The sequence below is a fragment of the Gopherus evgoodei genome, chromosome 14 (assembly GCF_007399415.2).
Source record: "Gopherus evgoodei ecotype Sinaloan lineage chromosome 14, rGopEvg1_v1.p, whole genome shotgun sequence".
Classification (NCBI taxonomy): Eukaryota; Metazoa; Chordata; order Testudines; family Testudinidae; genus Gopherus; species Gopherus evgoodei.
This window is the reverse complement of record NC_044335.1, coordinates 4,140,471-4,163,175: the sequence shown is the minus strand read 5'-3', so window position 1 is coordinate 4,163,175 and position 22,705 is coordinate 4,140,471. Positions and strand designations below refer to the sequence as shown.

The 22,705-nt window shown below is 46.7% G+C and overlaps 2 protein-coding genes across 2 annotated transcripts in view; both read left to right on the top strand.

Moving 5' to 3' along the window:
• STMN3 (stathmin 3) overlaps positions 1-12,292 on the top strand; it is a 32,133-nt gene extending 19,841 nt beyond the window's left edge. Inside the window, exons 3-6 of the mRNA XM_030533594.1 lie at positions 2,103-2,198; positions 3,112-3,287; positions 4,395-4,586; positions 5,626-12,292. Coding sequence (XP_030389454.1) covers positions 2,103-2,198; positions 3,112-3,287; positions 4,395-4,586; positions 5,626-5,685 — 524 coding nt within the window. The 3' untranslated portion in view covers positions 5,686-12,292. The remainder of the gene's footprint in view (positions 1-2,102; positions 2,199-3,111; positions 3,288-4,394; positions 4,587-5,625) is intronic.
• A 3,916-nt stretch (positions 12,293-16,208) lies between these two features.
• Positions 16,209-22,705, top strand: part of GMEB2 (glucocorticoid modulatory element binding protein 2) — a 37,475-nt gene continuing 30,978 nt past the window's right edge. Inside the window, exon 1 of the mRNA XM_030533238.1 lies at positions 16,209-16,312. The gene's annotated coding sequence lies outside the window, so the exon portion shown is untranslated. The remainder of the gene's footprint in view (positions 16,313-22,705) is intronic.

The window sequence follows — 22,705 nt, the reverse complement described above, 5'->3', positions numbered from 1 at the left end:
GTTAATAAAATCCAACCCCAGAAGGCTGTGTACTTTCTGGCTCCCAACAACTAGTGTTCTTTGTCTGCATCTGAGTGGGGCCTCCATCGGTCTACATGTTCTTCCCACCATGCCCCTGATGATTTGACCATTGTATTAGCAGCGGAGTCTAGTGGGCAGGGGAGGGGCTATGGGTCAAGATTCACAGGTTCTACCCTGAAGCGTGCCACTGCCTTGCTGTCAAACCTTTAGGCAAGTGCTATATTTCGATTTCCCCAGCTGTAAAATGGAGATAATATACCTTTACCTCAATATAATGCTGTCCTTGGGAACCAAAAAATCTTACCGTGTTATAGGTGAGACCGCATTATATCGAACTTGATTTGATCTGCTGGAGTGTCCAGCCCTGCCCCCCCCAGAGCGCTGCTTTACCGCGTTCTATCCGAATTCTTGTTATATTGGGTCACGTTATTTCGAGTTAGAGGTGTGCTTCCTCATCTGGCCATGGTGCAGTGAGGGTTAATTAACTCTAATTGGGGAAAAGGGCACGTAGAAGTATTAAGTATTTTTTGCTATATTTTGCATTGATTCATCTGGTTCACTCCAAGAGCTCATCTCTGTACAGGGAGGAAAGGGTTAAACTCAAAAAATGTGGGTGCCGGCTGTGCTGGGAAAGCAGACTCTGCAGACTGTGCATGTTTTGTTCTGATTAGGGCAGCAGCCTAGTGTGTTCATTGCCACTGGGGACTGCTGCAGCTGCAACCTTCTGTCGCAGCAATGGCGAGTGAAGCCCATGCTAGCAGCAGCCCTGCGGCTGAGCCAGAAAGGATCATGTATCCCAACCTCGCTCTCAGACAGTTGTGAGGAGGGAGAAACAGGCAGGTTTCACCATCATTGCAGACCAGTAGGAACCTTCCCTGAAAGGGGCGGGGTTCCTAGGATAATGACAGGATCCATTTAAATCATCTCTAATCTACTGCTGAGATAAAGGACTGGAACAGCTGCAGAAGAGATACTGCCGCACTGGAAAGTCAGAGGTGCAGGGATCTCCACTATGCGCCTGCCACCCTCCCAGGCTCTTGGCTTCACCATGTGCTGAATCAGCGTTCTTTTTTTGTGGGTCAGTGCCTCCAGCAGGAGTCCCTTTTCCTGGGACTGTCATGACCCATGTGACAGGTGGACCTGCCACAAAGATGGAGAGTGGCACAATGGGGGTTTAGTGGACAACTCTTATCTTGCAAAACTTAGGGTCATTGACAATCCTGCATATCTGAGCTAGAAGGTCAGAGGCACAGTAGTACCCCTAGATGTGGTGAGTTTCGTCCTCAATGTTACCCAGTTAACCTATGGCAACCCTCTTTACATCATCAAATTACCAACCAGGCAACCCTTAGCATCACTCAGTCTCTGTTGCCCTGAGTCCAGAGCTCTGTCCCTGGGCTGTGGCTTCAGGACACAGCGAGAGCCAGGTTTGTGTTCACTTTCATTCACCCTGCAAGCTATAATTAAAAGCCATTTACATGCATCATGGGTCCAGTGCTCAGCAGTGCTTCATGGACCCAAATTTCCCTTGGTTCCCCACAAACCTGGCCATATCTCTTCTTTTTATTGTAAATTACTGATTGACATCAGAAATGCAGGATCATAAAATCGAGGGGACCCTCTCTACAGGCTGCAGGGTTTGCCCCACCAAAGGTCAAGTACCATTTATAGGCACTGATCGGCGATGTTTCAGTGGTGCTTTTAAAATGTCATTCTTAATCAGTGAGTCTGGAACTGTTTAGGGGAGGTATCTGAGCAGCCTTCACTGTGTAGTTATTTATAAATGCTGGAATTCACCAGCTCCCAAGCTGCTTTTCTTGCAATTGGGGGCAAGATTCCTCCTGGGTGATTCAGACCTGCAGAGACCGTAAAACACCTTTAAGGCATCTCCCTGTGTAGCTTACTGTACCACCAGTGGATGTGGGAGACGCTTGTACAGCTTGCATCTGGCTATTTGGAAAGGCCTACAGAGAGTCCAATAGCCCCAAATGGGTCTCTGTGTATCCCTCTGCTTCCTTCCCCGAGAGAGCCATGAGATTGCCAGTAGACCTTTCCACTCATTGCTGTTTCTTTCTTTTCAGCCTACAAGGAGAAAATGAAGGAGCTGTCCTTGCTCTCACTGATCTGCTCCTGTTTCCACACTCAGCCGCACCCCAATACCATCTACCAGTATGGAGGTAAATGACATATGCGAAGAAGCTCTTGTAGATCCAATCTGCAGGCAGCTTCTGTAAACCTTGGAGGACTTCAATACATTAGGCTGGGACCCTGATTTGGAGGAGAGACCATTTTCATGTCCTGACCCAAGTTTTCTGTATTACTGGAGCATGGTATTTTGGTCCACTTCCTTAGAATAGTTTATTAACATGTGACCTACCTTTACCCACAAAGAAAGTGTATGACTATTACCAAACAGCACCATTACATATCCTGGGATATGATTCTTGATCTTATCAGCAGTATGGCCTTTCTGTGGCTGCCATCAGCTAGGCTGTACTTATTCTATGGCTGTAAGATTAATTGCATTAGCTACACAACACATTTCTTTATGCAGTTCCTGTGAAAAGCCCCTGAATGAGCAGACAGAAAGATGCTGCTGCTGGGTCTTTCAGATAAAATGTAAGACCAAGGTATTGACCTCCTGTGGTCACCAAAGGCCTCATGGTTCTTTCATAAGAGCAGGGAAGTTAATTCTGGTGTCCTGGCCGAATTCCAACATGGGTAATTCCATTCTGCCTCCCAAAATTCCCCCTGCAGGTTCAGCTGAATCCCTGAATCCCCTTCACTTTCTGACCACTACTGCCTACTGTTGCTCTGCACCGTAACATTTGACAGTGATGCTCCTACTTCTAGGCTGTACAGTGTCATTGTTCCTTTTACCAGCAATTAATGATTGACTTCAAATTCTCACCTCTCTGAAACCCTCCAGCAGAGACTCAAATGACAATACACCCCATTTAGAAGCGTATCATCACAACCACGTTTCACTGGGTGATCACAGCTTCAGGGCTTCTTCAAGGTGCCTTTATCAAATTAGCCCTTTCATGAGTGTCCCATAGTCCATCAAGTGCTTCTGTTCTTCTTTCATAGACATGGAGGTGAAACAGCTGGACAAAAGGGCATCTGGCCAGAGCTTTGAAGTGATCCTGAAGTCCCCTTCGGACTTGTCCCCTGAGAGTCCAGTCCTCTCTTCTCCTCCTAAGAAGAAGGACCTGTCCCTGGAGGAGCTGCAGAAGAGGCTGGAGGCTGCAGAGGAGAGGAGGAAGGTAACAGGATATTCCAGGGAAATGCTAACTCACATGACCAATCATGTTTTAACCAAGCCCCCCAGGTGACCCCAATTCATAATTGGGGGCAGAAAAACTGAAATAGTGCTGGAGGTAAACAACACTGATTTTACTTAGGAGCCATATCTTGTGATTGGTAATACTGCTGTGTTTTCTTGTTCAACCTCCAGTTGTTAGGTTTGATGTAGAAATCACTGGATGAAATTCTCTAGCCTGTGTTATGCAGGGAGTTAGAACAGATGATCACATTGGTCCCTTCTGGCCATAAAATCTATGGATCTATGGAATCCTGTGGTCCTCTGGTTTAGATTTTCATATAGTATTATATGTGTGATGCTATGCTGCTGCAGAATGAAAATCTCTACGACTAGCTCTCCATATAAGAGATAAAAATATAAGCCACACATCCAATAAAGCTTAGAATCAGTGCCTTTTGCACCATGTCATTGCTTTTTAACAGCTGGCAATGCTCTTTTTGCACTTCATTTATGAGCATAATTTAAAGTCTTAAGGGAGAAAAATTTTGGACAATTAGAGAAACTATAAAGAGAGGCAAACCACAACACTACAAAAATTTGTGGGTAAGAGCAGAAGAAGAGGCAGTTTAATGTATAGGGGCAGATTTCCAGAGGAGTCTCTACATAGCTTGCAAATTGCACCAACAGTGTTGCTCACACAGCAAAGATATAATTTTGGATGTTTAACATCTACCTGCCTGAAATGCAGGTACAAATGTAGAGGTTTGAAAATGTGTTCCATGTGATCTAGAAAGGATTTGTGGGTGAGGAGAACATGGTCACAGTATCTAAATATCATCTAATGGATGGAGGGGGGTAGCCACATTAATGCAAGATGGTTGGACAGAAAGCAATGGTCAAAACCTTAAGAGGGGCAGATAAGTTTAGAGTAAATATTGAGTGGAAATCCTATAACAGAGCTGTTAGGTTTTGGACAGACACCCAAAGGAGGTGGTTGTGGCACATCCAGGAAGACATTCCAGATCAGATCAAGGAAGTTTGTCTGCGACAAGGGACATGAAGTGTTCCTTTCACAAACACACACCCCTGATCTGTTGGCTACCCACAGACCCAAGAGGCTCAAGTGCTGAAGCAGCTGGCGGAGAAGCGGGAGCACGAACGGGAGGTGCTGCACAAGGCCCTGGAGGAGAACAATAACTTCAGCCGGCTGGCTGAGGAGAAGCTCAACTACAAGATGGAGCTGAGCAAGGAGATCCGCGAAGCTCACCTAGCTGCCTTGAGGGAGCGACTGCGTGAGAAGGCAAGTGCTAGATTCCCATGTCCAGGCACACCTAGAGAATGGGCAGGGCAAGGACGCCTGCCTATATTATAGTGGCTACTGGTACCAAAGCCTGTGCCTAGCATCTGTAGCCGGGTCTGCTGACCTCAAACACAGCTAGGATGATCACCACGAGAGCAGAGCTTTGGATACAATCTGCATCTTCTGCCCCACCATTTTCCTAGGTTAGCTTGTGCAACTCTCCCTCCTCAAGGTGTCCAATGTGCTCTCCCCACCCCTTCGCTCTGGAGCCCTCCTTCCCAGTTTTCTCTCTCTCTCTCGCTGCCTCATACCATCTTGTTTTGGGTTTTGGAGGGTGGTGGGACTCTGTATTTGGCTGTGTGAAAGTGAGTATTGAGGTTTGGGCTCTTTCTTGCCACATCTGACCTCTCCTCCCTCAGAACAGGTACTAAGAGTGTTCTTCAGCAGTAGCTCAGGATGCCATGAGATGGAGAAGACATGCACCTGAGATCAGTGTAGCAGGCTCAGGCTCCTTCACCTCCGGTCTAATGGCAGAGAATTTTACCTTATCTTCTGCTGGCCCTTGCTTGGGAGCCCAAAGGCAGCAGTGAACTCAGGCCGCCTCTGCTGTACTGTGGTGTGATAACTGCTCATCTCTGGGGCCAGAGGTTACAACCTCTTCTGGTCTCTGTGGGGACAGGTCATCATTTGTGTGGGGCTCCTTCTCTGAGACAGCTGCAACAGGTTCTGAACACTGGTACTGAAGACCCATTCACAGAACATTCATGTGATGTGCCTGGTCTTCTGAGTCCTGCATAGGAGTGGGCAAAAATTACCCTAGGTGTAAGTCTAGTATCTTCAGTGGAATTACACCAACTATGACAATGTTCTAGTGCATTTATTTGATGGTGCCAGGCCCCGGAGGAAGAGGAGATGCACGGATGCATGTACAAAACCAGTAACTGTTAAATTGTAGATGAAACTGAGGGGAGATGGGAAACAGCCTTGGGTTTGCCCTATGCAGCCTGCAGGTGCTGTAACACTTTCCATGTCTTTGCAGGAACTGCATGCAGCTGAGGTTCGCAGGAACAAGGAACAGCGAGAGGAGATCTCTGGATAAAGGGCTTTTCTACACATCTAGCACCTGGTTCCTGATAACTAACCAACCAACCAACTAACCCAACACATTTTATTTTGTTTGTCTAGATGCAACATTTGGTTCCCCATTTCCCCCAACCCTCTGGTGTTTGTTCCCCAGCTACACGCGTCTCTCTCTCTCTCTCCATCCTTAACTGTTCAGTACTTGGGGTGGATCACAGGCCATGGGTTACCTCTAAGCATACTAGCAGCTAGTTCATATGAAGTATAGAATCAGTCAATACCAATCAAACAGCTTCTCTTTGGGATTTTGTTCTTTTTAAAAAATCTTTCTGAAACAGATTAAAGAATTCAGATACTAATAAATTCAGCCAGCAGTGCCATGGAGATTTGGATTCCCTATCCGGAGCTTATACTACTCCTGGCATTTGCTCTGAGCCAGATATCAGTGTCAAGACAATGGGCAGTAAATAGTGAGGATTTCTTCCTTGGGGGGGAGTGGTTAATGGATCCATTGTTTCCCAGCAGATGGAGAAGGGGACCAGATGGCTCAAGGAATTGGTTATGTCATGCAGAGCCTTTCACCTTGGGTCATTGGTTTGAAGTCAGCCCAGGTAGGTAGTGACTTAGTCATTACTTGCTGACGGTGCTTTGGTAGCCCATGTGAAATTAGCTGGGGGTCTCAGAGCCTAGTGGACCAGTGCCCATATCGCAAAAAATACCATCACCACAGGCATTAGTGGATATCTTAGTTGGCCACAGGTTGAATAAGCCTGTAGGCTGAACTACCCCCTCAGTTGTAGAGGCAGGACTGGGGCACACTGGCTCAGCAGTGTTGGGGAAGCCTGCACTGTTACTGCCTGTGTTGAACCTGATTCTATAGATGATCGGGGTGGCTCAGTTTCCAAGGCTGTCAATCTGACACTTTTCACAACCAATAACATTTCACTTCAATAAGTAAATAAATAAACTAGAAAGGGTATGTGATTGCCAATCAGCCCACAGGCCTTTAGAGAAACTCTAATTTGGGAGAATTATTGTTCCCTCTTCCCAAAGATGGACGTGACTCTTCAATACCATTACAGGAGAGACATTTGGACCAAAGATCACAGAATGAACCAGAGAGCTCTGGCTCTTCGGCCTCACATCGTAGCAAAGGACACACTGATCTCTGCAATGGTATTTCCAGAAGAGCAGCTTTGGAAAAGGCGGGGGGGGGTGTGATCAGGGAGAGGGCAGAAGGGGTTAGGAGACATTTGTGTGCCTGTTTCTGGTGTAGTCATGGCAGTAGAAATGTAAGGTCATTGTTTACAGAGATGGCTGCTGTAAAAGCAGATGATGAGCCAAACTGTAAGGGGTCTGCCATTCCATCACTAAGGTCAGTAGAGTTGCAAACACTTAATGCCAGATCTGAATTTGACTTGATAAATCAACTGGCTGAAGTTTTTATGTCTGGCTGAAATGCAAGAGGGCATCAACTTAAACTCAGTGAAGACTTGCTATAGGGTGTTTGTGCAGGTTCAGCTTGCCCAAGAGCATTCCCTTGTGGGAGGGTTTTGTGGAGGAGAACTTGGCAGCTCTTTTTCCTTTTGGAACACAGAGCAGCAAAGAATCCTTCCTTCCACCTTCCAACTTTTGCAGTGTACTGGTACCTTTCTTCCAGACCAGTGCAGTGTTTCCAGGGAAAGGCAGCAGAAGCAGGAATATAGGCACAGATACAGGAAGGAATCGTGGACTCAAATTCATCTTCACTGTATCACAAACTTCCCCTCTCCCAATGGCCATAATGGATTCTGTTTCAGAACCCAGGATGAACTAACAAACAGGCCATCAAGGGGAACAGGAGGTTACTTACTAGTACCTGGTGTCCTTTGCAGACATTGCCTCAAAAAGCCATTCTATAGGTGAGGCACACTCCTCCGGTGCACCTCTGCGGAGGCAATGTCACCAAGGAGAATAACTCGTGCAAACAACTGTATGCTCTGGGGCACAGTGGGTGCAAGACATGTATATACTGCTTCCTTTTACTGTACATAGAGTGATTCCTGGAAGGCGCTGAGGGGTGCCACAGACCAGAGTTGGGATAAGCAGGGCTGGAATGTCATCTAGCACAAAGGTGGTGTCAAGATGCCAAAGCAGACAGGAATTTCATATTTGGCATAAAGTTCCCCTTGCACACACACCCCAAACAAATATTTGCTGACTCAGTTCTGAAGCTGCAGGTTTTCCCTCTACAATGAGCTGGCAGAGTGTAAGGAATCTGCCATGCCCCAAACCAGATAGGTGGCAATTGGTCACAAAAACCCAATAGTGTGGTAAAGAAGTGGCAGCTGCTGCTGGAACTAAGGCTACTAGCCTCTCCCTAACCTACCCGAGAATAAATTCTCCTTTTAACTAGAGAAGATCCCTCTATGGCCACATGTTTATGGATATTAGGGAAAAGCTCTGCTCAAAAAGGGAAGGGCTAGCTTAGCCACAAACCCCTCTGCCAGGGTCAGAGAAAGGCCAGGACTGTTATTTGGCCCCAGTAGTATCCAGGGACAGGAAGCATGTTAGGGACAGGGTGGGGAAAAGGAAAGGAAACTGAGGGTTGAATTTCTTAACAGTAGCTAATGATCAGTTTATAAGTAGCAGTTGTCTTAGATAAGCATCTGTGTACACTGCAGAATCATCGCCAGAATCATCTCATCCATATAGTGACAATAAATTTTAAAAAGTTAATAAATAAAATGTTTGTGTGTAAGAAATGGTTGAAACTGTCAAATGTCCGTGTCTCACACCGGTGAGAGCTGAGAAGGTGTCTGCAAGATATTATCCCTGTCCTACTCTCTGTAGTGCTGAGTGTTTGCTTGGTGTGTAATTCTGACCTGAAGCTTGGTGTAAATACTGTTTTTAGTACTATGATAATGATTAATATTATCAGAAATGTTGTACTCATGAGCACGAGATTAAAACAAACAAGAAACAACCATTTCCACTTGGATTACCCACTGGGCTCAAAAGAATTTGGAGGCAAGGCCAGGTGAGGACAGGATGCCTGGGGCCATGGGATCCAGGCCCAGAGAGAGCAGTACATCCGAGAGGCAAGTAGCTGCACAGTACATAGCTGTTTGCTGCCTGCAGAGATGGCTGGGCTGCTTCAAGTGGAAGGTAAATCAGGGACTCAGGAGTAGGAGGCAGACCAAGAGTCCTTCAGCCAGGGTGGGTGGGAACTGGGAGAATCCATTCCAGGAGTGGGGCCGAAGGAGGGTCAGGAGAAAAAAATCTAGTAAGGGGGGCGACGTTTCAAACACAGCCCTCAAATGTAATGGAGCCAGATCCAATTTAGTGTTAATTCAACCTTGCCTCTGGGAAGGTAGTCCAGTCTATTTCCTGTAAGCATGGAACAAGACTGAGGGAATGGATGGTTATATGTATGATGCAGAAGAAAGTGGGTAGCTGCAGACTGTGCTTTGTTGGGGGCATTCCTTCCCTTATCCTGTACAGTCACCGGGTCTAAATTTTTGCCTCTGCTTGTATCTTCCATCTCAGACTTTCAGGGTGAAGCTCCCAGTTTAAGATCGCCTCCATGCAGTTACAGGCCAATTTTGATCTCAGGTAAAGACTTATTCTTGTAATAACTTGCCTGACAAACACTCAAATTGGTGATACACACAAAACCTGGCTAGAGAGGAGCCTAGGATATAGTGCTTGTGCAGACAGGAGAGCTGGGAACCTCATTTTCTTCATCTTAACACTTTCAGTGCTGTGAGGTACTGTGGACATGTCAGGAAAATGCATTAGTGCAGGATAAACTGATGCATCAGGCAGAGAAACGGAAGTGTCAGGTAGAGGTTTGCATCAGTAATGTCAGGGAAAGGTTTGTTACATCTGATGGGATATGTCATGTCAGGGAAAAACGCTTGTCTGGTGTGCCCAGGTGAATCAGGTATAATAGGAGCTGTCTGCCCCATGCAACTGAATGTGTCAGGGAAATGAGTTTGTCCAGTGTCATTGGCTGTATCAGGGAAACGTGTGTGATTTCTGCGGCTGTATGCCTCTGGAATGGAATTTCTGTTGCGTGGAGGGCCATTCCACTAACATTGCAGATGAAACGTTTGCATGATCCCGACTGCAGCAGAGAGGTTAATGACAGGTGCAAGACACATGCCTGAACTCTGTGCCTGACAGCATCATACATTGCTTTGATCTTCAGTTCACAAATCCGTATTAGTTCACAATTATTTCATTCCTGTTGAGTTCTCAGAATTGCTAACACTTAGTTTGTGCCTGAATAGGGATTTCTTACTCCCTTTTATTTCCATCACACTTCATTTTTCTTGTGGCTCTTCAGCCATTCCCTCATGTTGCCATCTTCAGGGGTATTCCATGGCATGCAATTTACAAATTCCTGGGGCACCATGTCTTATGACTGGGCTCCAGCTCCTTCCGTGGCCTTCTAGGGTATATCTACTTGGCAATACAATACCCGAGGCTGTCCTATATCAGCTGACTTGGGCTCATGGGGCTCAGGCTGTCAGGCTATAAAATCGCAGCGTAGCCATTCAGCCTTGGGCTGTAGCCCAGGTTCTGGGACCTTCCCTCCCCGCAGGGTCCCAGAACCCACATTTCAGTTCAAGCCTGAATGTTTGCACTAGTTTTATAGCCCCAGAGCCTGAGCCCAGGAGGCAAAGTCAGCTGACACAGGCCAACTGCATGTGTCTTATTGCAGTGCAGCCATACCCTTAGACACTCATTGAGGGGAATTTCTAACTAGACTTGCTGTTAGTGGCCACTTGTAAGAACATATCTACTTGTGTAACAGCAGATCTACTTTGGGCCCCAGTCTCTTTAGGTGTAACTTCAATGAAGTCAATATTTACACCAGCAGAGAACTTAGCCTAGTGTATATTCCAGGTGTAACCCAAAGAACCGTGGTGGCAAAAGACCACCAGTGTGTATACACATTTCAAATTCCTAGCTCCCTCCCTGTTCCCTTGGGCAAATTATTTCCCAGGTGTCACAAGCATTTTGGTGATTAGCAATTCTGGGGTAAGAACTAGAACAGTCTGGCTCATGTTCCAAATATTAGACCTTCCATTTGCTTTATGTAGAGTAAGTGTTCAGATTTGGCTTTAAAGGGTTTCTCTCAAGGCTGTATGGCCCATAAACTGACAATGAAGTGCTCCTCGTTCATGTCTATTTTGGAAGTTCTCACTCCATGCTGTTGTTGTGTTGTCAAACAAACCTTGCAGTCAGAGTGTGGGAGTTCCCCAAATGCTACCCTTTTAGTGCCACTGGCGATTCAGACAATTGCATGCATGTTACAATAGGGATCAGAGCTGTGACACTGCTCCTGTAAAATGTAAATTTCAGGTTTTTCTCTTGCAAGGACCAGTATGACTTTTTACCCCATTTGTTTAACTTTGTCGTCTCACGTAATTTGTTTAATTCCATTAAGCAGCATTACTGTCTTTGCACACTTGCGGTGGTGACGCGTGTATTCACATATGGTGAGCACGCACAGACATGCGTGTGTGTTATGCATACACCCACATATCACATCAAACTTGAAACAAGAGTCAGGGAATGGCTGTTTATGGTGCTATAGAGACTTATTGCCAACCATGCTAGGGATGACATGACATATTAGGACCAATAAACTCTATCTCTGTACAGGTGTCTAAGTAATGTAGATAAGGGGCACGGACCAACATTTAGGTTTCTATAATCCAGAGCCTACTGGGCGATGAGGGGATAACTGACTTCATTGGAAGCTGGAGGGATGAGTTATCTGAACACAGGAATTGCTGCCAGGAATGCCTGACTTCTTATCCTGGCTGTCTTGGGCAAGTCATTTGGGGTAAGTCTACACTGCAAAAAAACAAAAAAAAAACCACGGCAGCAGCAGTCTCAAAGCTCAGATCGACTGACTTGTGCTGGCGCTACAGGGCTAAAAATAAAGTAGACATTCCTGCTCAGTCTAACACCCACCCCCCTTGCTGGGTTTCAGAGCCTGAGCCCCTGCCCAAGCAGGCATGTGTGCAGTGCTACTTTTCACCCCATCACTCGAGCCCCATAAGCCCACATCATTTGAGCCTGGGCTTCAAGGCTTGCTGCCGCAGATTTTCTTGCAGTGTAGAGGTACCCTCCACCTCTGTGTGTCTCTCAGTTCCCTCATCTGTGACATGGGGATAATACTACTTCCCTACCTCACCAGGGTGTTGAGAGGATTAACAAGTTAATGTCTGCATACACTTTGAAGATGGAAAGCACTCTGCAAGTGCTGAGTATTATTACTATTACATCATCAGCCACTTCCCTGCAAAGACAAAAATTAAACAACGGTCCCATTCAGTTCCCCCAGGCTGCCCTCTTGTTCTCTCTGGAGCCAGTTTGGGTTTGAATGTCAGTGGCCTTGTGCAGGATTCACTCCTCATGACCCAGTGTGTGCTATCTTTGTTCTTCCCAAATAGACAGCTCAATAAGATACTGTAAATGGTGTTATGAACAGACTTTCCATCACTGTAACGGAGCCGTGTCTGGTTCCTTTAGGTCTACCACGTGCATTTAATTGTCAACTTGAGGTTGTTGTTGTGCAAAAGAAGTGATTATGAAAAACTAAAAGAAATAAACTTGGTATGAAACCACATGTCTCCATTTCTCTTAATACACCCAATTTGTCTTACTCTTCCAAGGCTTATGTTCTTGTTGGGAAAATAACTTGGCAGAATATAAAACCGGCTCAAAGATAAAGTATGGAATCTAGAGTTTTGTTGAACTAAATAGTAATTATTGCCCATCCTTAAAGACATCTCAGAGATCTATAATTCAACTACATTCTCCAGAAAAAAACCTCATGAAACACTTCAATGCAGATAACACCCTTATTTTCCCTTATCCTTGGGGAAGTGAAGAGTTCAAAGCCCTTTCATGAGGACAGAGAGATCAAAGACTCAGCAGTTAGTTGTCCAAAATAGGGTTAACATTCTGGGAAACCTACAAACATCTTTTAGCGCTGGTCCTAGCTCAGCTCGGCAGAAGTAGCTTTTATGTAAAAAAAAATATTTTTTTAAAATGCAACCTCATTCCAAAACATTGTACTTTATACTTGCTCAAATCTCCTTGGAAAGGCACCTCCATCCTGGGCTACAAGAGAAGGCCTCACGTCACTGGGTGCCTATTAACTTCAATGGTATTTGAAGGTCAATGTCTTACAAGGACAGGCTCTAATAAAACATCCAGGAAGCCCAGTAAACCAGCTCCTGAACCAGAAGTCACAAACAATGGAATATACACGGTCATGGATGGGAGATATAAAGGGCAATAGTGGTCTTTTAAACCTAGTGAGTTACCTGCACTTAAGCCCATATGCAGGGAAGGGCATGAAGGACATCTAGAGAGAAGAAATAGGAGCTGCAGCTGAGATTTTTCAAAGTGGCCCAGGGGATTTCTCCATTTAAATGGAAGATGTCTGGCTAAATTCCCTGTATGCTCTGGACATTTCACCTCACATCCACTGTTGCTTTCACTGGATGAGATTTTGGCTAATTTGGCAAATGGCCAATGTCACAATCCTACCCCTTTGTATGGAATCATCTATAAAAATGGATAGCGATCTAGACTACAAAAGCTTTTAAAGATCCCATCAAAAACAGCACAACTGTGGCAGAATTCAAGCAACATAATTTGGTAGATGAGAAACTGAAATGAGAGGAAGACATGAGGTGGTGATGTTATAAGAAATAAGGGACTCCATTTCCTAATGGAGAAGTCTTCCATAAGACCAATTTTGGAAGGACAATGAAAATAGTCATGAACCAATGACTGTGTCAACATTTATGTACCAAGTCCTGAAGAGCCTGAGGCCCCAGGGCATCCTCTGCATGTGCGCATGAAGCCTGCAGAAGGTGGAATTCTACCTTTACAGCACAATAATCCTGTTTTTGAAAACAGTCTATGTCCTTACTGGAGGGATAGCGCTGCCTCTGTTTTTCTACATGCTCCACAGTATACTACTGATCCTGCCTCAGGAATTCTTATTAAAAAAAAATCACAGTAAGTTAAAACTAGATCCCGTCCCCAGGAGCATAGGCATGGCACTTAGACATCACAAAAGTTAGTCTAGATATGTGTAAAGAAAACTAAGTAACCCTATTCTCCTTGGTTTCTCCTACAGCTGGTCATTGAGGGCCAGATTCTTCCTTGTGTCATCCTCACAGTCCCATGAAGCCTTTCCCATTCAGTCAGGCACATCTGCCCCATTCCCACGTGTCCCTACACCTCCCGCCCCCATGTATCCCTGAACCCTCCTCCCTCTGTGGCCTTGCAGCCCTCTCCCCTTCAGCCGCTGGCTCAATGCTGTCACCCCACTAGCTCCTGAGCCCCCGCCCCAGACTGTCCCCACCACTTACCCTTCTGAACCCCCAGCAGCCCTGTGTGCCCCACTGTCTCCCCCCCTCCCCAATGTCCCCATCCCTCCTAACCTGGCTCCATGGGCAGGACCCCATGATGAACGCAGCCAGCTGCTGACTGTTACAGCTGGTGTTCCAGCGCACAGTGACCTCTGGTGGGCAAAAGGCAGAACTGCAGCACTTAGGCAGCATGCATTTTCTGTGCAGAAAAGAATTCCACACTGGATATTAATTCTGCGGGTGCGCAGTGGTGCAGAATTCCCCCAGGAGTATCTCAGGCTCACTAGGAGACTCCATCCCATCCTAGTGAACACTGACCTGGCCTCAGTAACTCATGCCTTAGTCACCTCCTGGATGGACTAAAACAGTGCAATGCACCTGTGCACGAAGCCATCAGCCCTTAGGAAACCCCAGCACAAAGAATGCTGCAGCGTCTCCCCTCAACAACACAGGCTATAGCGATTGCATCAAACCTGCTCTCTATGCTACCTCCCCTAAGAGCCCTAGTTAGATGTCATTAATGGGATCACCTGGCCAGTATTTGACCAGCCTGGCCATTTTTTAATGGATTTGCCAGTTGCCATACAAATAATTTAATCTGCCAGGTTTTTTGTTTTTTTTTTAAAAAACCATGGGCCTAAAGATTTGCATTATTCTCATAATACACTGGAATATCTAATATTAAAAGTTTCTATGTCCAGCTAAAGATGCTGAGGTGTTCCCATTTCCACAGTTTAAGCAATAACAGCCCAAAATGGTGAGCAGACAGCTGCTGTATTTTCAACAAACATGTAAGTGCACTGCATGTCTGTGAGAGAGGGTTTGAGACACTATTAGCAGCGATTGAAGTGGGAAATTGGAGAGTTGCCTTGTGATGGGGGTTATGGTGGGCTTGCCTTGTGGCAGCTTTTTAAATTTTTTTTTGGGGTGCATTTCAAAGGTGATAACATTACACCTGACCTGATCTTCAAGAGACTGGATGCCAGGATACCTGATTGCCTGATGCTCAGGTACTGATGACAGCACCACTTCTCAGGAGTCAGGCCAGGCATGAGGGAGCTGTCCCTCACATGGACAAAGCTAATCTGTGCTGGGACAGAACTTGCTCAGGGGCCAGTCACAGGTTGTGGAACAAACATCACAAGATCCAAGAACTATCTTAAGCATCATCATTTTCTGTTCCAAGTGCAAGATGCACTTTTTTTTTAAACCCTTGCCTTCAATATATACACATGAAGCGGAGCAGACAACCAAACAAAACAAAAAAATTAATCAAGAGAAAAAAGTCAAGAACCACACGGTGACAAACGTTAGTCACTTCGCTTAATGCACTGCTGGAAGGTGCTTCAGATACTATGCTGAAAAGGGCAGTATAAGAACCTGAATTAAACTTAATATTTTAAATGTTATTGGACTAGTGAGGTTTGTGTATTATTTTAACTATCAGTGCAGCACCCTGAGTGCCTTAGCAGAGATGCTTTATACTTAAAAAAAAACAAAAACAAAACACCACCACCAGGAACTAGATGCCCACTCATTGCAAGCTCTAGTGGTAAGGCCCAGAGTGCGAGGCCGTTTGGGGCATTTTAATATTACATCTGCACGAGCACCGTATTTCAGCCAGCACCAATCCTAAAGAGAATGCATGCACAGGTGCAATGCACGGAGAGCGGCCAAGGTGAAGGCAAGCACAAAGGAAATGCACGTGCACATACAGGACGCTTGCACAAACCCAAGGCAGGCAGATTAGCACTTAAATGCCAGGGCCATATAAGCGCTTAATATGAACGGGAAGGGCCAGCACACAACCGGAACGTGCACCAAGTGAGGTACGTGCACCAGGGCCCCGCGCACGGAATGCAGGCACAACGCCCACTGCCCTGGGAGCATGCACAGGCAGGTGGCCCAATGCACGAGCCCGTCGCAGCAGCAGCTGCTGCAAGAGCAGCAGGCACGAGCGCGCGCTGCGCACAGAGAAGGCAGAGCGGGAAGCGCGCGGACGGAGGCCGCCCTCACAGCACGCGCCAGCTCCCTCGCCATCCTGTCGCGCAGGCGCGCTAGGCCAGGCCGGCACCTATTTCACAGCCCGGCCGGCTCCGCCGCCCCCGCTAAATAAGTCCCAGCAGCGCTGCCTTGCCCCCGCCTGCGCCTGCGCCAGGCAGAGCGGCGCGCGCCGAAGCCCGGCTCCCCCTTCTCCCACCCGCCGCCTAAGAAGGAGCCAGAGCCTGCGCGGGGCAGCGGGAGCCCGAGCCTGAGGTAAGAGCCGGGCCCGGCGCCGCCGCTGGGCCTCTGCACGCACCGTCCGGCCAGCGGGTCCCTGCGGAGCGTCAGGACGTTACGGCAGCGGCAGGGAGACGGCGGCAGCGCCCGGCCGCCCGCCCCGCTCCCCCCCACCCGGCGCAGCCAGCGTGAGCGCGCCCCCGCCCCCCGTCCGGCGTTGCCAGCGTGAGCGCGCCCCCGCCTTAACCTTTCCCTCCCCCCCCTCCCCGCCTGCGCTGGCACTCCGGGGGGGAGGGGCGGGTGTTCCTCGCAGCTCGCGCGGGGTTGCGCGCGCCGCCTGTGGAAATGCCGCCCGTGGGGCTGCGCGCGATGTCCGTGCGGCTCCCCGGGCACTGCCCGCAGCCGAGCGGCGCGCGCGGACCCCCTGGCGTGGCGCGTAGCGTCTGCACCCCCTGCCTCCAGCTGTAACGCCCGCCACCCGGGGCCCCACCCCGCCCCTAGCTGTGCACTGCCCTCCCCGGGCACGGGAGGGAGGATTGTCTGCACCAGCTTGCGTCCCTTTGTGCTTCTGCCCCCCCCCCCGGGCATTGCACGCGGGAGCAGAGCCTTCTCCGCACCCACGCCTTGCCAGCAGACCCGCCTCTGAGTAACCGGGCCTTTTCCTCTGGGCACCGCTCACATCACCCCCTTCCCTTAGTGTCTTCTTACACTGTAATACACCACCCTCTCTAGGTGTTATGTGCAGTTAGGGTGACCAGATGTCCTGGTTTTATAGGGGCAGTCCAGATTTTTGGGTCTTTCTTATATGGGCTCCTGTTACTGCCCCATACCCTGTCCCAATTTTTAACATTTACTGTCTGGTCACCCTATGTGCAATAATATTTGCACCCTACCCCCCATTTAAATCCTCTCCTCCAGGCATTATATGAAATGCACCCCATAACCTTTCATTGCAACCAGCCCCTGTTACTTTGCATGCATTGTGCCATCATTCCAATTGCAAACATGTCCTTGGGCACTGTACAGAGTGTGTAGGTAAGATGTGCACCACCTTGTAGTCAGAAATACCTCAGACGTTCTGTGGGAGCCCTTTTCTCTCACACACCTGCTGGCATTATTGTAGTCTCCATACCCCTATACCTCTCAAGGGCCAAGATCTCCCCGGCCATTGTATGCAGTGTGTTCACCTTGGGCAGTTTGTGCCCTCCCCCACCCTGCCTTCAGCTCAAGTACCCCCCCAAAACAGGGTTACTGGCAGCTCCCTGAGTTACTGTGATGCTCTGGTGTTGAACACTGCCACGAAATGGAATATCTGTGGTATCATGAAAAGCACAGATACATAATTAAATATTGAAATAAATTTGTTGACTCTGTAATAATTACATTAATCTAAAATTTTGTGTTTAAATTTGTTTCCAAGCATTTTATGTTGCTGTGTACCTTCTGATTTGATGCAGAATTCAGGGCTGGACACTCTTCAGAAATGGGTTGGGGATGGAACCCGTTAGCAGTTCCAGAATAAGCAGTTTTATGCCTGTTTCCAAAGAGTGCAATTTGTGTTTGGGGATGGGAGGGGAGGTTTCTACCTTTCCTTCTGGCTGTTTGAAGTCAGGTCAAAGGAATTTTAATCTTTCCGCATATCCGGGTTTTTTTAAACACAGCATCTCTTCTTTGTCCCTCTTTTCATCCATGTGGTCAGGCAGACAGCTGCAGTGATAGTGGCTTTAACTAGGGCTGTCAAGCAATTAAAAACATTAATTGCATGAATAATTGCGCTGTTAATAATAGAATGCTATTTATATAAATATTTTGGGATGTTTTGCACATTTTCAAATATATTGATTTCAATTTCAACACAATACAAAGTATACAGTGCTCACTTTATATTTATTTGTATTGTAAATATTTGCACTGTAAAAATATTTTTCAATTCACTTAAAGAGATTGCACTACAGTATTTGTATTATCATGAGTGTTAAACTTACAAATGTAGAATTGTGTACAAAAGATAACTGCACTCAAAACCAAAACATTGTAAAACTTTAGAGCCTACAAGTCCACTCAGTCCTACTTCTTGTTCAGCCAATCACTCAGACAAACAAGTTTGTTTACATTTGCAGGAGATAATGCTGCCCTCTTCTTGTTTACAATCTCACATGAAAGCGAGAACAGGTGTTCGCATGGCACTGTTATAGCCAGCGTTATGAGATATTTATGTACCAGATGTGCTAAGGATTCATATGTCCTTTCATGCTTCAGCCACCATTCCAGTGGACATGCATCCATGCTAATGATGGGTTCTGCTCGATAATGATTCAAAGCAGTGCAGACCAACGCATGTTCATTTTCATCATCTGAGTCAAACGCCACCAGCAGAAGGTTGATTTTCTTTTTTGGTGGCTCGGTTTCTGTAGTTTCTGCATTGGAGTGTTGCTCTTTTAAGGCTTCTGAAAGCATGTTCCACACCCCGTCCCGATCATATTTTGGAACGCCCTTCAGGTTCTTAAATCTTGGGTCGAGTGCTGTAGCTATCTTAAGAAATCTCACATTGATACCTTCTTTGTGTTTTGTGAAATCTGCAGTGAAAGTGTTCTTAAAACAAACAAGATGCTGGGTCATCATCTGAGACTGCTATAACATGAACTATATGGCAGAATGTGGGTAAAACACAGAGCAGGAGACATACAATTCTCCCCCAAGGAGTTGAGTAACAAATTTAATTAACAGATTATTTTTTTTTAATGCACGTCATCAGCATGGAAGCATGTCCTCTGGAATGGTAGCCAAAACATAAAGGGGCATATGAATGTTTAGCAGATCTGGCATGTAAATACCTTGCAATGCCGGCTACAAAAGTGCCATGCAAACGTTTCTTCTCACTTTCAGATGACGTAAATAAGAAGCAGGCAGCATTATCTCCCATAAATGTAAACAAACTTGTTTCTCTTAGCGATTGGCTGAACAAGAAGTAGGACTGAGAAGACTTGTAGGCTCTAAAGTTTTACATTGTTTTGTTTTTGAGTGCAGTTATGTAACAAAAAAATCTATATTTGTAAGTAGTGCAATCTCGTTATTGTGAAAGCACAATCGTATTTGTATGTGGTTAATTGAAAAATACTATTTCTTTATCATTTTTACAGTGCAAATATTTGTAATAAAAATAATATAAAGTTAATACTGTACACTTCGTTAATTTCAACACAGAATACAAGGAGTCCGGTGGCACCTTAAAGACTAACAGATTTATTTGGGCATAAGCTTCTAACCTGTTACTGCCTAAAGTTTAAATGTTGTTTCTCTTAGCCTTCGATCTGCTTTACCCTCTCTCCAAATGTGTGCGTCTATTTAAAACAATAAGCAACCTTCCCTCACCCCCAATCATATAAAACCCTTGTTACTTCAGATGTGCAGTTAGTATGGCATTCTGGCAGGAGTCCTGTGGGGTGGAAGCAGAGAACTTTGCATGCCATTAATTGCACTACAAACAGTACCATAAATTTTAAGTGGATGAAATACAGACTTTCAGGAAGATTGCATGATTGTTTCATCATGGTCCATGTTGTAGTTGTTGGCACAAAATATTCCTTTCATTTGTTATAAAAGAAAATAGAAGCTGCATTGTGTTTGAATTTTTGTTACTGTCCTTGTAGAAATTTGCTGAGGTCTCAAGAGGAAATTAATTTTGTTGTATCTCATCCTGTTTCCTAACTGTTCACATCTTAAAAGCACCATATAAGTTGGCATGATTGGCAGTCCTAACTCAGAAAATATCCTGTGATGGAACAACAGTCTGTTGCTGATAAGACTGGAGGTATGCGGAAAGCGAAAGTGAGCACTCTCCTAGCAGCTCCTTGTAGTCTTTTGGCTCAAGCTGTTGCTGTGAGAGAGCCCGTCTTTCATGAATACTTAATTTAACCACCAAAATCTTGGGGGGGAGGGAAGAGCACTTATTTAAGGTTGAAAAAGTGGAGCATGTTTAGTTTTAGAAAAGGGGGGGGGGGACATAAGTCTTGAAATATGTGAAAGGTTGTCATAGATAGGATGGTGATCAGTTGTTCTCCATTTCCATTGAGGGAAGGACAAGAAGTAATCAGCTGAGTTTGCAGCAGGAGAAACTTAGATTAGATATTAGGAAAAACTTTCCAACTATAAGGATGGTTAGTCACTGGACCAGGTTACCTAGACAAGTTGTGGAATCTCTGTCATTTTGAGGTTTTTAAAAACAAGTTAGACAGACAACTGTCAGGAATAGTCTAGGCATACTTAAGCCGGCCTGAGTGTTGTGGGATGGATTAGATGACTTCTTGAGGTCCCTTCCAACCCTACATTTCTATGATTCTAACAACTCTTTAAGTTCTCCTTTTGTAACTGTTTTATAATTCAGTATCTTCAGCACTGGGAGGGCCATTGTAGTGATTGCTCTTTGGATTGTACAGTAGCTAGAGCATAGGGTCTCTGGCCAATATTGGGAGCGTGAATAGGGTGGAATGAGATCTTCATCCAGAGTGGGTGCAGGTTGCTGAATGGTTAGTAGGTGGACATGTGAGATGCACTAATGCACTAGTGGAAGGTGCTCAGATACTATGGTGATAAGCATAGTATAAGAACCTATATAGAACAGAAAGTTGTGGTCCCTAGGAAAACATGGAGGAAAAGGTTGCCTAGTCATAAGTTAGTAACAAGCTTTGTTACAACTTAAAATCCAGTATGAAGTGTTTCCTTTGGGAGAGTGGTGTTCTTTTTCTGTATCTTGACCGTTAGGTGGGAAAGTTTTTGGCTGGGAATAATAGGGCAGAGATAAAGCTGTTTTGGAAATTTTGTCTGCAAGTTCTCGTACTTTCATATGTGATTTATTAGTGGTGTTTGCCTGCCCCTGCTCTAGTTGCTAGCTAACTTTTTGGCCTGAGTGCCACATCGGGTTTTGGAAATTGTATGGAGGGCCGGTTAGGGGAGGGGACCGTGGCCCGCTCCCATCCCTTATCTGCCCCCTCCGCTTCTTGCCCCCTGACGGCCCACCCCCAGGACTCCTGCCCCATCCACCCCCCTGCTCCCTGTCCTCTGACCGTCCCCGGAACCCCCGCCCCTGACTGCTCCCTGCCACCCCATCCAACATCCCCTCCTTCCTGACTGCTCCCTCCCCCTCGGACCCCTGCCCCATCCAACCATCCTTTTTCCTGTCCCCTGACCGCCCCCAGAACCCCTGCTCCTGACTGTCCCCCCAACCCCATCCAACCCCCCTTTTCCTGACTGCCCCTCCGGACTCCAGCCTCCATTCAACCCCCCTGTTCCCCACTCTCTGACCGCCCTGACCGCTTTCCACACCCGTGCCCCCTGACTACCACCCCAAACTCCCCTGCCCTCTATCCAACCCCCCTGCTCCCTGCCCCCTTACCACACTGCCTGGAGCACTAGTGGCTGGCGGCGCTACAGCCATGCACCGCGCAGCACAGAGCACTGGGTCAGGCCGGGCTCTGCAGCTGCACTGCCCCAGGAGCTCGCAGCCCTGCTGCCCAGAGCATTGCGCCAGTGGCAGGGCGAGCTGAGGCTGCGGGGGAGGGGGAACAGCAGGGGAGCAGCCAGGGGCTAGCCTCCCAGGGAAGGAGCTCGGGCTGGGCAGGAGGGTCCCATGGGCCAGAGTTTGCCCACCTCTGAACTAAAGGCTCTAACCGAGAGCAGGGCTTCATTGTGCTAGGTGCTGTACATGCATAGTAAGAGAAATTTCCTTCCCTGAAGAAGTAGACAAGACAGACAGATGTGGGAGAAAAGAAGTACAGTCCCCGTTTTACAGACGTACAGCTCTTTGAAGATTTGAGCCTGAATTGTAACTGTGTCTGATCTGAAAATAAAAACTGGCCTCCCACCTCAGTGGGGGAAGTGGCACCAACTGGTAGAAAAAACTATCTGCCCGTTTGCCTGACTAAATTCCTGTTCTGGCTCAGCTCAGATTGCCGTGGCCTTTGGGAAGCAAGCCTATAGCTGACTGTAATGCTCTTTCCGAAGTGCCATAATGGGGCATAACTGGTAGTGTTGACAAGGAAGCTGAAGCAGGGAATAGTTCTGTCTCATCTTCATATTGGTCAACTAGTATGCCCAGGATTTTTAAATGTAGGTCAGAGCAGATCTGCAGCTAGGCCTTGAGGGAGGGGACATGCAACACAATTTTCTTTTTTTAAAATAAACTTGGCTGAGAAGTGGGGGGTGGGGAAAGACCCAAGGCAACTTCTCTTTTGTTTTTGTTTTTTGTTTGGCAAACAGCTTGAGAGTCTTGTTCTTGTAAAGAGCCTTAAATTGTCTTTGCCTCTCCCCTGCTCTGCTTTTCTGTAGGATGAGTGAAGTTTAAAACTGAGGTTCCAATTTGCAACAAGCACCATGTGAATGGACCCCTCTTTCTGGGCTGAGCTCTGCTGACTTCATTGGGGCTTTACGTGA